Source organism: Schistocerca piceifrons, chromosome 2 (assembly GCF_021461385.2).
Source record: "Schistocerca piceifrons isolate TAMUIC-IGC-003096 chromosome 2, iqSchPice1.1, whole genome shotgun sequence".
Taxonomy (NCBI): Eukaryota; Metazoa; Arthropoda; class Insecta; order Orthoptera; family Acrididae; genus Schistocerca; species Schistocerca piceifrons.
The window spans coordinates 390,729,122-390,747,901 of NC_060139.1; the positions used below are offsets into that span (position 1 = coordinate 390,729,122).

Here is an 18,780-nt window from a genome sequence, read left to right on the forward strand (position 1 = left end):
CTGCCTGCATCTTACAGGCGGGAACCAGGCATCCCAAAAATGGAACTACTACAGCGTGTTCGTTGCACATTAAGCTAACAGAATGTCATAAGATTAAATTTTACCTCGAGAAATTGTGGCCATAAAAATTATGATCATTTGTTACTGAACAGCCCTCGTAACATCATAGAAATAAGGGAATATGAATATATTAAGTAAAGGGAAGAGTAGGAAAAGATATTACTGTTCTTTTCTGAAAGTGACCTCTGGAGAGATTAGAGCAAAGACAGAGAGGGTCTTTGCTGTCTAGTATTTTCTTTATTGACGTAATGATAACGAAAAACGTAAGGAGAGGAGAAAAATAATATACTGAAAGTTTGTTAAAAATAAGAGACGTAGAAAAATACTGTTGAATCCTAAAAGGACGATAATATAAAATAAAAGAATATATTGAAAGATATTTACGAATCGTGGGGACAGACATTCAATAAGAGAAAATACTGTATCACTAACTCTGTTAATAGGCAAATCTTTGCCTCCAAGTTGAAGTAAGCATTGACAAAAGACTGTGTTACTGATTTTTGTGCTACGATAAAGATGAAAACATGAATAATATGGTAATTTGTAGTCTTAAACCTTAAAATACATTAGGATTGGTTGATAACAGCGTCATTGAATCCGTAATGGGGCGATAAATTTGGAATTTTTCATGAACAAAGACAGGGATAAAAAATTATTTACTCCTTTTCAATGACGCGGTATAAGTTCGACGACGCTGCTGTATGTGTCTATCAGAAACTTAACTAGACCGATTCCATTAGCCTATTGTTATCAGTCCTGCGTAAGAGAGCGTGTTGAAATATGAAAAGACTAGTTCCATTACCATTATATTATTGATGCAAACTGTACAAAAAGAAATAGATGCTAACGATTTCTTAAGACGATTAGTGTAGGATTGCTGATGGCTTCAGCCAGACATACCTATCTATGTTAATTGAGGCTTCCAAAGGTTTCCCGATAACTACAGTTAAAAGTGACAGTATTACGCTGGTAATTAGTTGTTAGGGGATGTTTAAGAATATTATAGTACTAACAGCATGCCATCACTTTAAGAACTCAAAAAGCTTAGAATCATTTCACGAAAAAGTGAAGTTTATACCAAAGATGCTGATACGTTCAATAAAACATTAAAAATAAATGCTGTTTTGGAAAGGAGTATGTTTACAGTATATAACAGAACTTAACCTTCGCGTATAATTTTCAGAAATTTTGCCTATCCTGCGTTACAGAATGTATTCTAACACGAATACATTCTGAACCACCAGTTTGATATCGAATGAACTAAAAACAATTTTTTTGGGAAGAACAATAATCGTATATACTATTTGGCAATATAATGATTGTGGAACGTCTTCCCTATACTAGACATTACTAGAAAAAATTAAACTGAAGTTTAACATTATGGTCCCTGTGTGTGTGTGTCTTTTTAAAATTCAAATAATAATGGAACCCTTCAACCAATGTTGAATAGGAAGTAATTTATAAGTAATGGTAGACCCAGCTATTTAATGAAACTTGGTTAAATCTAATGAAAGTAATAGTATCAATGCTTCAGCAATAGCTGTACGTTCTGTCTCGGGCTGCTAACTGCACCACAGAGTAGCGTGTCTGGTGGCGCTCCTAGCAGCGAACGTTCGCCACAGCACGGACAGAAATGCAGCAACACTACGAGACGATGACACGGAGTAACAAAGAACTTAAAAGAAACATTGAATATTCAGAATGTTTTATAATTATACAAACATCAGAGTGATTTCCTTGTTTCAAGAATATATTAATTTTGTATTCTTTAAGAGGTTTGTTGGTTTACTAGTTCTAGTGTGCCGGCCGGAGTGGCCGTGCGGTTATAGGCGCTACAGTCTGGAACCGAGCGACCGCTACGGTCGCAGGTTCGAATCCTGCCTCGGGCATGGATGTGTGTGATGTCCTTAGGTTAGTTAGGTTTAAGTAGTTCTAAGTTCTAGGCGACTGATGACCTCAGAAGTTAAGTCGCATAGTGCTCAGAGCTATTTGAACCATTATTTATGTCTCTACTCTAAGTTTTCATTTGCTGACTGTAGCGCCTAGAACCGCTCGGCCACCACGGCCGGCCACTTAAATAAAGTCGTGGATTTATAGAAAGGGCACAAAGGTGGTCAACCGAAAAGATTTTGGAAGCAGACTTGCTCTTTTCTGAAGTAAGAATAATGTGGAAAGTGTGTCTGGTTTAAGTACAGATATTTGTCTAACGTCAACTCAGCTATCAGGGACGCGAGTAGTTCATATAATCATAATGATATCACAGATTCTGAGATCCAAACATCGTTGTACAATAATGCAGACAGAGCGCAAACGTATACATCAGATATGAGTGCATGGGACAGGTTGGAGGAGTTGAAGCAAGCGATAAAAAATGATGGGAATAATTTATCTCGTTTAAGCCGAAGGAATTGTCCATCCAATTATTTTTCAAAGTGTTTTCCGGGAAATTTACCTTTTACTTGGTGCCGTAATAAGAGTATATGGTATATTGTTAGTCGTTTATAAGAACACACTTTGCAGTGGGAATGATGAATTTAGAAAGATTTTCTAAAGCCTTTCTAGAGCCTTTAAACCCAGATACTGGTCAGAAAATGCTCAACAGAAACAGGGGCGAGAACTCTTTGGTCCTTAGAGGTATAACGAGAGTTGGGACGGCTAGGAATTTTGTACAGTATCACTTACATCAAGCTTTTTACTTGGATGAACCAGTGAATGAATAAAATACCTGCCGACAAACCTAGGAAACGTTTACCATGAGAGAAGTGAACTTAGGCTCAAGCTGTATTAGAACTGTAGGATCTATAAAATGTTTAAATTGTGTTAATTACTAAATATCATATGAAAGGTAACATGGTCCAACGAATATATCATGAATGCTGTTTTTTTAGCCTTACTTACTGTTTCAAAAATTTGTATATCAAGTGCCGAACGTTCTTAGAGGACTTAGAAAGAATACTCGGCGATCTCCAGCCTGACAGCACAGGGATGGCTTCTAGCAAGATTGGTGAAAGAAAAGTGAAAGGAGACTGGTTGATGGATAAAACAGAATATCTACATGTCTGATGGACCGTTCTGATTAAAGGACATAGCACGTCACACCACAGTGCTCTTAAGGAAAATGAATTAAGATAAGGAAGTAGGAAAGTATCACTTACAGTGCGTAAGGAAATACACCTTATATTCAGATTGTAGCAACGACAGTAGGAAGTCGGCTGGAAGAGATTGGTGATGAAGTTGATTCATCAGCCAGTTCATTTTAGGAGGGTTCTCAATCAAAGTGTTTACGTGTGCATGTGAAATGAATGATACAGTTATGGTAAAGAGGATGTGGAAATTTGATTTGTATCTGTCACTATTAAAGAATTACGTACGAATCAAAGCATTGTGGTTAAGCGTTAACACCATAAGATGGAAAACTATGTTTAAACAGACGACGAGGAGGTCACTTTATAGGTGCAAACGTTTCAGAAAAGTGTAATCTAGCACGTTAAAGTAAAGTAGAATAAAATTAGAATATAAGAGAGTCCAAAGAAGTTCAAAGTTGAAGGACGCAGACTTCAAGCGTACCAAATGTATGAAGTTTGAATTTTGGTTCAATGAAGCGAGCAGTAAAGGTTCCTAGTTATTTCACAGAAGCCGCAGGGTACAGGGAATTATTAAAGTACCTTTTCTAGCTAACAGAGTGTAAGTTTATAAAATCAGAACTGTTTAATATATTGTTTTCAGAACATAGACTGCTTGAAGCAGTTGATGAGCGTGATAGATGCTATTTGACCAATTTTATTGAACAGTAATTGCTAGGCAACACTGGTCCTTAAGATTGAAGTAATTACAATGGACTGAATAGAGGAGAGCAATCTCCGAACTGCAAAGAAGTAAACCTGAGTTACAGGAGTTAGTGGATTATACAATAGTGAGGATCAGGGCTACTTTCGGGGCCTGATGCTGTAACACTGGGCATCATAGGTCTGTAGGGTCGACAGCCATCTTCATACTCCGGCTCCCACTGAAGAAACGCCCAGGGTGGGAATCCTTGGAGGATGGTATAACCTGTCTTTGGGACCTGTCTTCATTCTTCTTCGGCACTGATGTCAATTCGTAATTTTCCTTTCTTTCTTCTCCTAAGTCAAGGTATTATTCATAGGTTTAATGCAGAATGATAGTTACATGACCTTGGGAATTCATCCACACCTCACTAGAGAAGGAGAGTCTACAAGAACGAGAAACCTGACATGGGACGTTTAAAAGTGGAGGAGGCGGAGAGGACGGTTATATTCAACAGTAACGAGGTTCCTGAAGGCCAAATTGGTTACCGTCAACAGCAGTCACAAATCCTTATGACCTAAGGATTTTAGGAGAAGCTAACGTTAATTTACATATTTATTGCTTGCGATACCTCTACAGCTATTAAATTGGAAAAATAAGAGGTGCATTTTTAAGGAATAGGTAAAATGTTTAGCTTGTCTTCTCACGCCACCTATTTTTTGAGGTAATGTTCAATACTGCTTACTATAAAATACAGTCTCATAAATAGTGTCCAAGGTTTAAGGAGTAAGCTACTAGAACTATAAGTAGATAAGTAAACACAATTTGTTTAACAGCTGCTCTGTAGCACGTTGAGGCGAGGAGGAAGCTTATAACGTGCCAAAAATTTATTGTGGTGTGTGTTATAGATCAGATTGCCGCCACAACCCATTACAAATCATTTGTAAGATAATGTACTGAGAATGTATAATTATTGTGATGTACTGTTCTTGTTTCATAACTTGTTGTGTATGAAATATTGTAGAAAGATGGTGGAAAAAAAGGAGCTGCCATCTATTTCGCGGCGAGCCAAGAACTTACATCGACCTGCAGTGGGCCGCTAGAATAAAATCCGACGGCTGAAGATTCACAATGACTTAGTAGTTAGAAGAGATGTTAGGGCTGTTCATTTATTAATTTTAATGGCTCCTCATGGTTTTAAGATGGGTTTAATAAGTAGAGCCTGTGTGGAAGTAGGTCCATTCAGGAGGTATCTGACCGTGCGGCTCCAGATACAGCCGGGTTTGATGACGAGGTCGCGTAAGTCTACTTGTCAATTTGACCACTCGTCGATAACATAGTTCTTAAAGTGACTGAGGCTAATGTAGTAAGATTTTAGCCTAGGTTATGCTAATACTTTGTTAATATCGGGACTCTGATAAGGTTAGAAGTAATTGTAAATTTGGCAATATATCAATTAAGTAATTACGTTAGGAGCAGCTTGGAGGTTGAGTCCTTTAGGGATTACGTTTACTGCTGTAGAGTGACTATTCACTTCGTTGGTAGAATGCGTTTGATTATAGGATTGTCAGTAATCGACATTGGTTTCGATTTTGATTCTGTGTCACTGGAATGGTTGGCCTGCACATGCTTCTTGAGAGACAGAATAATTTCAGTTTGTAAATGATACTGTTTTGCTGTGAAGGTTGCAATAAGTACACACGAACGACGCAAGTGCTGTATATTTTTTCGACCAGGCACCATTCAGGTGGTTACGGAACTTGAAATTAGTGGTACTGTATTATTGCCAATACGGATAAGAAATTTTTCCGGTTATCCTTTTGAAGATTTCACTAAAGGAACCATTAGACAGAAATACGTTCCGCGCTAGTGTTCGCTTAGAGAAAACTGTGGCGAACAACAAGGTCTTCTGTAACATTATTGGGGTAAAGTGGCACCAGTCGCCAACCTGAACTTAGTTTGCGTCAGTTAAGTCGAGGGCTCAAGTGGTGATGGCACCAGTAATTTTCTTATAGGGGTCAGATAGATAGTACACTGAAGCGCGAAAGAAACTGGTATAGGCATGCTTATTCAATTACAGAGATATGCAAACAGGCAGAATATGGCCCTGCTTTCGGCAACGCCATAAAAGACAAGTGTCCGGCGCAGTTTTTGCTACAACGGCAGCTTATCAAGATTTAAGTGGGTCTGAACGTAGTGTTACAGTCGATGCAAGAGCGACGGGACACAGCCTGTCCGAAGTAGCGATGAAGTGGGAATTTTCCCGTACGCCCATTTCACGAGCGTACTGTGAATTCAGGAATCCGGTCAAACATCAAATCTCCCACATCGCTGCGGCCGGAAAAAGATCCTGCAATAACGGGACCAACGACGACTGAAGAGAATCATTCAACGTGACAGAAGTGCAACCCTTCCGCAAATTGCTGCAGGTTTCAACTCTGGGCCGTCAACAAGTGTTAGCGTGTGAACGATTCAACGAAACATCACCGATATAGGATTTCGGAGCCGAAGGCCCACTCATGTGGCCTTGATGACTGCATGACACAAAGCATTACGCCTCACCTGGGCCCATCAACATCGATATTGGACTGTTGATGACTGTTGTTGCCTGGTCGGACGAGTCTCGCTTCAGATTGTATCGAGCGGATGGGCGTGTACGTGTATGGAGACAACCTCATGAATCCATGGACCCTTCATGTCAGCAGAGGACTGGTAAAGCTGGTGGAGGCTCTCTAATGGTGTGGGGCACGTGCTGTTGGAGTGATGTGAGGCCACTGATACGTCTAGATACGACTCTGACGGGTGAAACTGTAAGTAGGCTGTTTATGTTTTCTCTATGTAAGTAGGCTGTTTATGTTTTCTATATGTAAGTAGGCTGTTTAGGTTTTTTTATTGGTAACGCCACCTCTGTATGAAAATCACTGGCTGTGCTGTGGGCAGTCTGTGGCTGCTTTGCATTGTTGTAATACTCGCCATTGTAGTGTTGGGCAGCGGCAGCTGGATGTGAACAGCGCGTAGCGTTGCGCAGTTGGAGGTGAGCCGCCAGCAGTGGTGGATGTGGGGAGAGAGATGGCGGAGTTTTGAAATTTGTCATGAACTGCTATTTTTATATATGATGATATCAAGGTAAATACATTGTTTGTTCTCTATTAATATCTTTCATTTGCTAACTATCCCTATCAGTAGTTAGTGCCTTCCATAGTTTGAATCTTTTATTTAGCTGGCAGTAGTGGCGCTCGCTGTATTGCAGTAGCTTGAGCAGCGAAGATTTTTGTGAGGTAAGTGATTTGTGAAAGGTATAGGTTAATGTTAGTCAGGGCCATTCTTTTGTAGGGAATTTTGAAAGTCAGATTGCGTTGCGCTAACAAAATATTGTGTGTCAGTTTAAGGACAGTCATGTATAATTGTTCTAAGGGGACGTTTCATATGTCGACCCTTAGCCGAGGATACCTCACTGGAATCTTCTGATCTTTTGTTGTAGTTTGTTTAATTAGTGTAGATTTTGTTTATTGCTAGCGCGTAATTGTAGAGAGAATCTCCTTTGTAGTTGTAGCCTTTCATTGTTGTACAGTAAAACAGTTGTGGCATGCATGTAGATTTGCACCAAATATTTCGCAGCTACGCTTGCAATTAACTAGATATTATTTTCAGTGCTATGTTAATGTGTTCTCCTATTTTTGCACTTCAAATTGTGCTTTTCTATGTTATCGTGTGAAATATTGTGACAATTATGGCGTGTGAAAAACGTAACACTAGGCTCCAAACTAAACTGAGAAATAGTAGTGACGACGAGCGCAGCTTATCAGCGCCGCCGAGTAATGAATTAACTAATGTTCAAAGTAGTAATTTGTAACTGTGCACAGGGAAATGGAGCGGGCGTCAAACAATGGCGTGGACAGTGAAACAATTAGTGGAGAGGGAAGCATTATCGATCGATCGGTCGGCAATAGCTCGCCTCAGGAAGCCGAAATGACACGACGCGATCTCGTAAATACTGTAGATTCAGGTTTTGGATCCTCACCGTTTTCTCAAATAAGTCAAGACACATTTTCTGCTGGTTAAAATGTGAATGTTTCCGGTGCAAATTCACTGCCGAAAAGCACTGAGGAACATGTTTCAGACACCAGTGCATTGTTATTACAGTTAATGCAACAAATGGGACAAGAGCTACAAAAGTTAGACACAACGCTTGAACAAAATCAGAAACAAATGGGACAAAATCGTCTAAAGTTAGACACAATGGAACAAAATCAGAGACAAACACAGCAAAAGTTAGACACAGTGGAACAAAATCTTAAAAAGTTAGACTCATTGGAACAAACTCTTGAACAAACACATGAAGATTTAACTACTGAGTTACATAACATTGAATCGAAATGTCAAAAAGTCTGTAATGACGTAAAAACACAAATTTGTGAGCATTTTCAACCTATTTTTTCGCGTCATGAAAATGCACTACAGAATCACGAAGCAGCCATAAAAGAACTGCAAAATACTGTTCATGAAAATCATGAGACCTTGCAAGCTAAATTTGACTCAGTTGCATCTACCAATTCGGTTACGCAACTTGCAAAAACTCAGGAAAACTTGAAGGACACAGTAGATTCGATTTCAACACAAATGGACACTCTGAAACTTGGTTCAGAAAAACACACTGAGGAAATGTGTTCACTATCGGAGAAAGTAGCCGAACTTTCGGATCAGGTTACTAACTTATCTACAAAGGTAGATGATGATCTGAATGACACAAGACCTGTAGCCTTCACTGACACAGAAGAGTATGAACAAATAAGAAAATTCAAACAAAATCAAAATCAAATCAATACACAGTACAAAAGAGAAATCCGGGAAGTACAAGATCAGTTGACGCAGGTAATACAAGAATTACGTATTTCAGAGGACACTCGCACTCCAATACGGGAAGAGGGACATAGAAATGCGGAACAACCACAAAATAATAACACAGGACACTTCGGAAATTATGAAAGAAATTGGCAAGGCGCATTGGATTTTGAGATGGAACCGCCGAAACGAAGTAACAATGACCGACATGCGACTCGCCGACATGACGATTTTGACTATAAGCTGTTCATTACTACACGTAAATTCAAAACATTTAAGAATTCTGGCAACGACATTCATCCACAAGCATGGCTCCATCAATTCTCGCATTGTTTTCCTCCCAACTGGTCGTTAGAACACAGATTAGAATTTATGTGTGGCTACTTGAAGAATGAACCAGCTGTAAGAATGCGATCGGTAATTCACGATTGCCACAGTGAAGGAGAGTTTTACCATGCCTTCCTCTCAGCATATTGGTCTCAAGCCACACAAGACCGAGTAAAACATGGCATCATAATGATGAAACATTTCGAACAATCTGAATTTTCCAGTCTTGTGAAATATTTTGAAGACATGTTGCATAAGAATCAGTATCTTTCAAACCCATACAGCCCCTCAGAACTCATCCGCATTTGCTTAATCAAACTGCCTGAACATTTACGACATATTATTTTGGCAGGACGTTGCAAAGACGACATTGAAGCATTTCAGGGACTCCTACAAGAATTAGAAATTGACACAGACAGTCGCCGGATGCGAAAACAGGAAAACAATCACTGCAGGTCACATACGTCACAATTCCGTGATGACAGAAACAATAACTGGACACGAAAAGGCTATTCTTACAACGCAAATCGTGACCAAAACAGACACCACCCATATGACAACCGTTGGCAGAGTAGTAATAATTACAGGGAAAGATCACCTCTCCGTGGTAATGACTATCACAGAGACAATCAGAGAAACAGACAATATGGGAACCAAAACAATTATTATCAAGGGAGACAGAATAACTTTAGACGCAACGGACCAGCGCGCAGTTACGATTCAGGGAGAAATTCTCCACCATGTGACCGACAAGAAAGAAACTATGGAAACTACCGACAAAACGACAGACGTGAATTTCATCAGAACTGGCGGGATTCTAACAGAGCTGGGCCCTCTCGGCAAGGTGAATTTGTAGAAGTTAGGTCTCCAAATCCCAATAACGGCGCGCGCCAACAAAGAAACAGACAATGACTCGCACCGCAGGCAGCCATCAGCGCCGGCTGGCTCAGGGAAAAATAACATAGACGCTAACCTTGAAAAAAAAAATTTCAGTATTCTTTACCGACGTATACCGCCTGACAATTGCATTCAAGTTCAAACTCTGAGTACTACGAAGAGTAAAGGATTGCACCACACTTCACATGTAAAACCGTTTATAGAAAGATAATCTGCTTTTTAACTTTGTCTTTGCCATAAAACTTTTCACTTCACATTTCTAGTATGCTTTGTCAGACTTAAAATCTGTTAACATACAACAATGTTTGAAGTTAAATATCCAATCAAGAACCAAGAGAACTTATTTAAACAGAAATGACGAATGCATTGTTATAGTGAACAGACGTCACAGTGTTATTGTGTGTGTACATTCTTGCTTGTTAGTTGCACGATTATGGAACGACTATAAGGCTTACATACTTAGAACATTTATTAGTACTGCTAATGAGATTTTAATGCAACATTTTGGTTTACTTGAAAATATATTCTGGATTGAAAGTACTTTCTGTGAGATACCAGATGACACAGTGGTTAGTTTATGTCACAGCTACACGATTTTATCACGACGCTACTAATGAGTGACAATATACAATGTTGCTTTTGTGGTGTTTCTGTTTTATATCTGCACAGTTTTTCTGTTTTATTCTGGAAAGTAAAACATGTTTTAGTAGTAATTTTTGTGGTATAGCAACAATGAGACAGCCTTTTTCGTGGCACAACAATACGTTACTGTACAGTACTTTCTTCATCACAACAATAAGCGTAATAACTACGATATCTATATGCAAAGCATTTCACTTTTGTTTATCATGAGGTAAGTACATTGACTTCTGCAGAACTTAGCTTTCGGAGGACGATAACTACGACACTTCCACAGAATTATCTTACAGCAAGACGCACATTTAGCGCTACAGGACACGCATTTGAGAGATTAATTTTGTACTTAAGCCATTTATTTTTAAAGATTTTTGAATTACAAAGAAGGTTTTCCGTGATACATTTCATTCCATTGCGATAATCTATAACACCTGAGGGTATAATTACATTAATCCTCAGGGGGGTACACGCTTACTTTGTGTACCATGTGTGTGGCAACCACAAGGAACCCTAGCTAATATGGTGTTTGCTTATACAACTTTACACATCGGTACCATATTTCTCTAACACACAAATTACACAGCTATCTGATCATTTAACTGAGAGATAAACATTTTTTTACTACACGCAATACACAGTTGGGTAACTTCACACTTATGAAACTGTATTTTGTCTGTACTTTGTAAACTGTTCATATTTTTTCGGAATCATTGTGATACTATGAGAGCTTTGAATGACGTATTTGGTAAGGGAGCATGATTTTAAAGTACGTTTGAGGTAGATGACACTATTGAAATGAGCAGAGAATTTTTTTTAGGTTTTGAAATTATTGGAGGAAGCTACGACGATTTTGAGATTTGTCTGAGGTGTTATGATGTTATTATTACGACGACGATGTGTACTATGCTGTTGAGATATGTTTATGATCAATAAGATGTTGCTACCGTATATGAGGAATAAGAAGGATGTTGGAAACCAAGAATCGTACTTTAAGAGTTATGAAATGTGCGTAAATGCGTGACTGTATCACAATGCTGACGAATATTTTATTTGGACACTTATATTTATAGGATTTTCTTTCTACAGATTTGCAATGCTAATTCTTGACCTGTGAAATATTTTTATGTGAGACTGTCACTGTAGTGGAAACTGCTGTCGTAAATATTTCCGTAAGAAAGTTAAGTGACCACCTGCACGTAATGCGTCGTGGGCACCCAGCTGTGTCGGACGCCTGGAGAGAGGGCCATTGGCGCGTGCCTTTCAGAGCACAGGAAGGAAAAAAAAAGGGAGGCCATTATCCTGGCCATTGTCATTCCTTTAGAGAAAGCATCGCAAATCCGACACGCTAATTACTTGGAAACATATCGTACTTTCTGATATTTACTGAAATGCCTAATGAAATGACAAGAAATAGTTTGTCTACACACCTGACTATGACTACTGTCTTTCTAGATGAGAGATTTTTTTACTACTTATGAAATGCCACATGACTATTGAACGATGTTCTTACGCTTTGCTTTGTACATAGTTGCTTATTTCATTTGATATCTAGTTTCTAGCTGCACTGCAGCATTGGTTAAAATAAAATTTTATAGATGTACTAATATAAATATTTTCTGTCTACAGATCGAGTATATAATAATTTTTTTCAAAAAAATGAGGCAGCACAAAGCGACATTTATCTTCACAGGAACTGCATTCATAATTTTCTTTTCAAGTACTTGGTAATTTCTTTTGTAGAATAAATTGTGATGCATCACTCTAGTGTTAAGATGTGACATAGGTATTAGACATGGCCATTTTTAGTGTAATATTTTTTTCTGCTTGAGCTATGTCATGTTATGATATAAGTTATTACATTTGCTGCTGCTAGCTTTGCCAATCTGTATTTTTTGTCATTGCTGCTTGTGTTAATTGTTTTGTGCTGCTGCATTGCCTCGTCCCTTAGTTTAGCATCTGAGCTCAGTAGATTTAAGTTAGCTTAAGATGGGGTAGGCTATATGAGAGAACGAGATGTGATGAATTGGAAGAAATGCATTGAGAAGCTATAAGAAAATGGTTTGGCCAAAAAAAGTATTTTGAAAGAGGATATGAGCAAAAAAGTAGGGTTTAGGGACAACAGGTTTACGTAGGATTTTCTTGGAAATAAATAATGAGGTAAGAAATATGTGAACATATAAATACAGAAAGCATGCTTTGATAGGATTTTTCTGGTGGAAACAAATTTCGAAATAAGACGAAAGATCTATGGAATGAAGTTTTAGGTTGGACTGCAGTACCAAATGTTACACTGAAAACAAACCCTGCCCTTTCCTCTTGTGTTATTCTGCTATGTGTTTGTGTACTCTTGTATATTTGTGTTTTTCCTGTCCTTACGTGTTTAGCGGATATGAGTTACATTGTAGAATTTTTCTGATACTATGTTATTTACTTTGTAAAGATGTTAGACATTATTAATTCTGTTCTGTTTAATGCTCATGTGTGAAGTTGATGTTTCAAAAGTTATTGTGATCTTTTATGTATGTACTCATGTCATAATTCCACTGATGTATATGTTTATTTCTATTCTGTTGTAAAGCCGGTACTACAAATGTTATCTGTATTGTTATGTTTTTAATTATGTATTTTGTACCTTTGTTATTGTATTCTTATGTTATAAAATTGTAATTGTCACCAGTTCATGATATTATTAACTTGTTAGTTACATTTCACTGCACACGTTTCTGTTGGTCATAGTATATGGACAATATGTGAGAAGTTGGGACTGTTAGTGTTTGCACGTGTGTTAATAACTCAGCAAGGGACTGGATAACAGCATTGCTGGTTCTAAGGACTATTTCAAAAACTTTGTGAGTGAACAAGTGGTGGTTTATGGACTTGCTATATTATCCGCAAGACTCTTCGATGGTGATTGTGCACCTGCACAGTCACAACACATGGCTGCTGGCCATCTCTATAAGGACTACAGTGGGTCTGCATCTTTGATGACCCACCAATACCATACTCTCTACCAGGACTACAGTGGGTCTGCTCTGTGATGACCTACCTACCAATATTCTTCCAAACTACAACTGACTCTGCTGTGGGTTTGCTCTGTTGTGGCCCATTATCTGTCAGCATGTCAAGAGTCAGCACTGTCTTTCTGTTGGAAGGACAACACTACTTCTTCAAGACTACATGGACATCCACTACTTCCGTGTGCATTGTCTTTTACTGCTCAGACTTTGATAAAAGAAACGGCAGTTTTACTGTGGTGAATGATCAGGACTGTCTTTATGGACTGTGAGAAAATTTTAGCTTTTGACCAACATTGTATCAATAAGTGTGTGCATTTTATATCTTTGTTACTGTAATTGTGAAAAATTTTTGTCAAATCTGTATTGGCCAGTGCCCAACACCATTTGTAAAAAAATTTTTGTGGGGAGCATGGGGGCTATGTAAGTAGGCTGTTTATGTTTTCTCTATGTAAGTAGGCTGTTTATGTTTTCTCTATGTAAGTAGGCTGTTTAGGTTTTTTTATTGGTAACGCCACCTCTGTATGAAAATCACTGGCTGTGCTGTGGGCCGTCTGTGGCTGCTTTGCATTGTTGTAATACTCGCCATTGTAGTGTTGGGCAGCGGCAGCTGGATGTGAACAGCGCGTAGCGTTGCGCAGTTGGAGGTGAGCCGCCAGCAGTGGTGGATGTGGGGAGAGAGATGGCGGAGTTTTGAAATTTGTCATGAACTGCTATTTTTATATATGATGATATCAAGGTAAATACATTGTTTGTTCTCTATTAATATCTTTCATTTGCTAACTATCCCTATCAGTAGTTAGTGCCTTCCATAGTTTGAATCTTTTATTTAGCTGGCAGTAGTGGCGCTCGCTGTATTGCAGTAGCTTGAGCAGCGAAGATTTTTGTGAGGTAAGTGATTTGTGAAAGGTATAGTTTAATGTTAGTCAGGGCCATTCTTTTGTAGGGAATTTTGAAAGTCAGATTGCGTTGCGCTAACAAAATATTGTGTGTCAGTTTAAGCACAGTCATGTATAAATGATCAAAAGGGGACGTTTCAAAACGTGCGTAAGCGTCCTGTGTGATCACTTGCATCCATTCATGTCCATCGTGCACTCCGACGGACTTGGGCAGTTCCAGAAGGACAGTGCGACACCCCGTCCTCCGGAATTGCTACAGAGTGCCTCCAGGAACACTATTCTGAGTTTAAACACTTCCGCTGGTCACCAGACTCCCCAGAAAAGAACATTATTGAGCATATATGGGGTGCCTTGGACGGTACTGTTCAGAAGAGATCTCCATCCTGTCGTCCTCTGACGGATTTATGGACAGCCGTGTAGAATTCATGGTGTCAGTTCCCTCCAGCACTACCTCAGACATTAGCTGAGTCCATATCACGTCGTGTTGCGGCGCTTCTGTGTGCTCACGGGGGCTCTACACGGCATTACGGAGGTGTACCAGTTTCCTGGGCTCCGCTAGCACTCGCCTTCTGATTACTTTGTTGAATAAAACATCGCCACATTAATTCAGAACTATGTTCTCGACTTTTCGAACCCTTTTTCTATAGAGACCTGATCCTTCGTTTCGATCAGTTGAAAAATAAAGATGATAACATTAAAGAAGAAATTATTACAATATTAGAAAAGGGTAGGGTAGCAAATATATTACAATTCTTTATTGAAAGTGAACTGAAAAGATTATACTAAAGACAGAATTTGTCTTCGGTTGTAGTAATTTTCAATATTGACGCATTGGAATTGAAAAAAAAAGTCAAGCAGTAAGTCTAGAGGCGCGGCAACTACATTTTCACTTTGAACTGTATGAGTTAGTGAAGAAGTTACGAACGTTGCATTACTTTTGGCGCAGCACTTACCTGGTGATGCAGCTCACACTTTTTGTACTTTACAACCGTTACAAAGAGCCTGCATCAGACGGACTATACTACAGCTATATTTTTCTGACTACGACTTACTTGCCACTTGGTTTCAAGAGTTCATAAACCGATTCCATAGCAGTGTCGAGGAGACTGTGTAGACTTCTGTTGTGCGGCGTGCCCGGTGCGAAGCGAGGTACGAGGTCCAGCAAATCGTGCGTATCGCGGCGGCTGATGGAGTGTGCGATGTAAAGTTGAGAGTCCGATTTGCTGCAGAAGAGAGACTCCTCCGCAAGCAGCGGGTACTTATCAGATAGTCGCCGGCCCTCTCGCTCCTCGAACACGATGGACGTGGCTTGGAGCCGCGCCAGCGCCTTCAGCACGCACTCGCACTGCCGAACGTCCAGTGGCTTTTTGGGGTCCAGCATGTGGTAGCCGGCCAATGCCAGGTCCTCCAACACCAGCAAATCCGGCCGCAAGTAGTAGCACTTAGGGACGGTGCCCAGGTACGTAGCAGCCTCGTACTCCGAGCAGCGCAGGTGTTTCTGCACGTCCCTAAGGAGATCACCGTAGAAGAGGATCTCCTTCTGATAGCCAGTAGTGGACATTGCTAAATTCCTCCTGAAGATGTCATCTAGAGGCACCGACTTGACAAAGAACTGCAGTTCGGTGGTCTTGGCACCTTCCCTCTCCCTGTCGCCTAGCGAGACAGATACGCGCAGCTTCAGGTGATCGCCCATGAAGCCCTTCATGTCTGAGCTAAGGGGAGCCACTGCAAACCAAGCCAACTCGAAGTCGTCCCTCTGCAGGTGCCTCTTGACGATTTGTCGACATTCCTCTCGCGACAGTGATGACGTGGAGCTCATGTCTGACGTCAGCTGCCTCCCGTACTGTCAGAGAGTGCACAGTAAGGAGTTGGATCCGAAAAGAGATCTTATTTATACTGGTGTCCGACATACGCGTCGTAATAAATGCAGTAGAGGGCTTTATCAGCAGTTCTATCTCTGTTGTCACAGTGTCACGTAAAGATTAGGGATCCTCAAAGCAGCGTTTGCATTGTACTTGTGCTATCAAGTCACTCATTGTTCGTTACGTAGGCTATTATTTTTGAGTGAGAACTTAAGTCACAAGAGTATATAAAGAACAGATTATCACGCTGCGGCACGTCTCATATAGCTTCTATTGCAGCAGATATCTTCAAGAGTCATGTAAGAAACATGACTCATAGTTTTTCCCTCTAATTTTGGCTACAACCCACAACTCACGGATTCCCAGTTAAAAAAGAAAAATACGAGAGAAGATGCGATGCGAACAGGATTTGACACTACGTTAGAAGAATCCAGCGCTTTTTCATTACTAGAAGAACTAACACAAACACTAGTGTTTTATGCAAAACACATGTGTTTTATGTAAAATACCGTTGACATCGTTCGCTTTTCCGCCGGAAGAAGAAAACGTGTAACCCACATTATTATCATTATTGTGAGTATTATTACTGAAGCAGGCTGCAGATTTAGGTGCTTCTCTCATCTAGTATATTGAAAATAACAGGTACATGCAGAAAATACATCCATATTCGTAAAACAGTGACAGAAAATTGTGTGTTATTGCTTGCAACTGAGCACGTAAATCGTTTAACTAGCTTACTTTGACGAGCAAGTCCGTCTGTCCCTCATACAAATGGTGACAACCGATGTCAAGATAGTTAATGGACGCTTCGACAGCAACGACTAAGAAGCAAATACAAAACAGAGCATGTGAAAGTCACATCGCCTGTCAGACCACATCCACCCTAAGTGAGCAAAGGAAGGACTGACGTGTATGCGATTGCAGTCTTTCTCGGCGTTTTTCACTGATGAATTCTTCTCGGGTTATCAGCCGAGTGGTGGCGTCGTCTTGTCGCAACGTCATGTTCACCAGAAGATGATGAGTACGAAACTCATTGAAACGGCTGATAACCCGAGAAGAATTCAGTAGGACTGGCGTGGTCTCTCTCTGCTTTTATGATTATAGCATATACCATAGTTTGTAAAAATAAGAACCCCAAGAAGGAAACTTATTTACTTTTTTATGTATTTATATCTCCTTGCAAGATTCGTTTCTTCAAGCCCTCTTTACGTCTGATCAAACATCATTACAATCTGCATGGTATATGAGCAGTACATATGTTAATTGTAATTGTAATACTAAAGATAGTAATAATAACAGGTATAATGATAATTTTAACAGCCAGAAAAATCGAAAGATACGAGCTCAGAATCACCTAGTACAGGCAAAATCAAATCTTCCAGTCCAGTAAATCAACACCAGACACTAAACTGGGAAAACCTGAGAATGAGGAAACAAAGCCAGTTCTGGAACAGTTATCTAAAAAACTGTAAAAAACTGCAACTAATCTGCTGGGTAGATAGAGGACTTTGAGAATAAATTTTCTAACAAAAGACTGCAGCAGCTGGAGATAACGCTTGAAATGACCGACGAAGGAGTGAAGGAAGTGAAGAACTGGACAGCGCGTGGGACGATCAACCAGACGGATTCTGGATCAGATACATGAGCAGTTAACGTGAGAAAATGGTCGGATTGTTTAACGCAAATCTGTAGACAGAAAACATAAATGAAGAAATAACGACTAGAAAAAAAAACTTAATACAGAAGGACGCAGTTGAAGGGGTAATTCCCTGAAATTTTGGGCCACCACGTTCATCATCACTGACAGAACTGAGAAATTTACTTAAGAAAACAACAAAACATCAGATCAGTAGAGCATGAGAGTAACAAGCGAAGAACATTGGACACGAAAGACTACGACAAAATGATCCTGGAGAACTGAAAAAGTTGAAAAATAAGTCTAGACATGACCTGGATAGACTACACGAAAGCCTTTGATTCACTACCACCTATTTGGATCATTCAGTTCCTGGGAATCTGTAGTGTCAGCGAAAACGTCAGGAATTTCACAGAAAATCCGGTGGAGCAATGGGAGAGAGAACTATTTCTCAGAAAATAATATTAAAGATTACTAAGCATGAAGAGAGGCGTTTTACAATGGAACATTTTGTCTCCCCCCTCCTCCCTTCCCGCTGTTCATCTGTTCATTATTGCCTTTGTCCCACTGTCAACCATCTAACAGAAAACAAACCAGAGTCATTAAACAACGAGAAGTTATCAGAAATTATCACACCTCTTGCACACGAATGAATTTAAGCTCCACAAAAAAACTGAAATTGAGATACAGTCTCTGAATAATAACACCCGAATCACCAATGACATCAACGTAAAATTCGGCTTAGACAAAAGCGCCACATTGACGCTAAGGAAGGGCAAAACCTCAGAAAGTGAAGGCATCAAAATGCCAGATGGGCAAACCATCAAGGGCCTTAAGCGGAA

At 39.7% G+C, this 18,780-nt stretch overlaps 1 protein-coding gene across 1 annotated transcript in view; it reads right to left on the reverse strand.

Annotated features, from left to right (window-relative positions):
- The window catches only part of LOC124777824, a 79,227-nt gene extending 62,948 nt beyond the window's left edge, over positions 1-16,279 (reverse strand). The window contains exon 1 of the mRNA XM_047253347.1: positions 15,493-16,279. Within this exon, the coding sequence (XP_047109303.1) occupies positions 15,493-16,259 (767 nt within the window). The 5' untranslated portion in view covers positions 16,260-16,279. The remainder of the gene's footprint in view (positions 1-15,492) is intronic.
- Between the last annotated feature and the right edge of the window lie 2,501 nt (positions 16,280-18,780).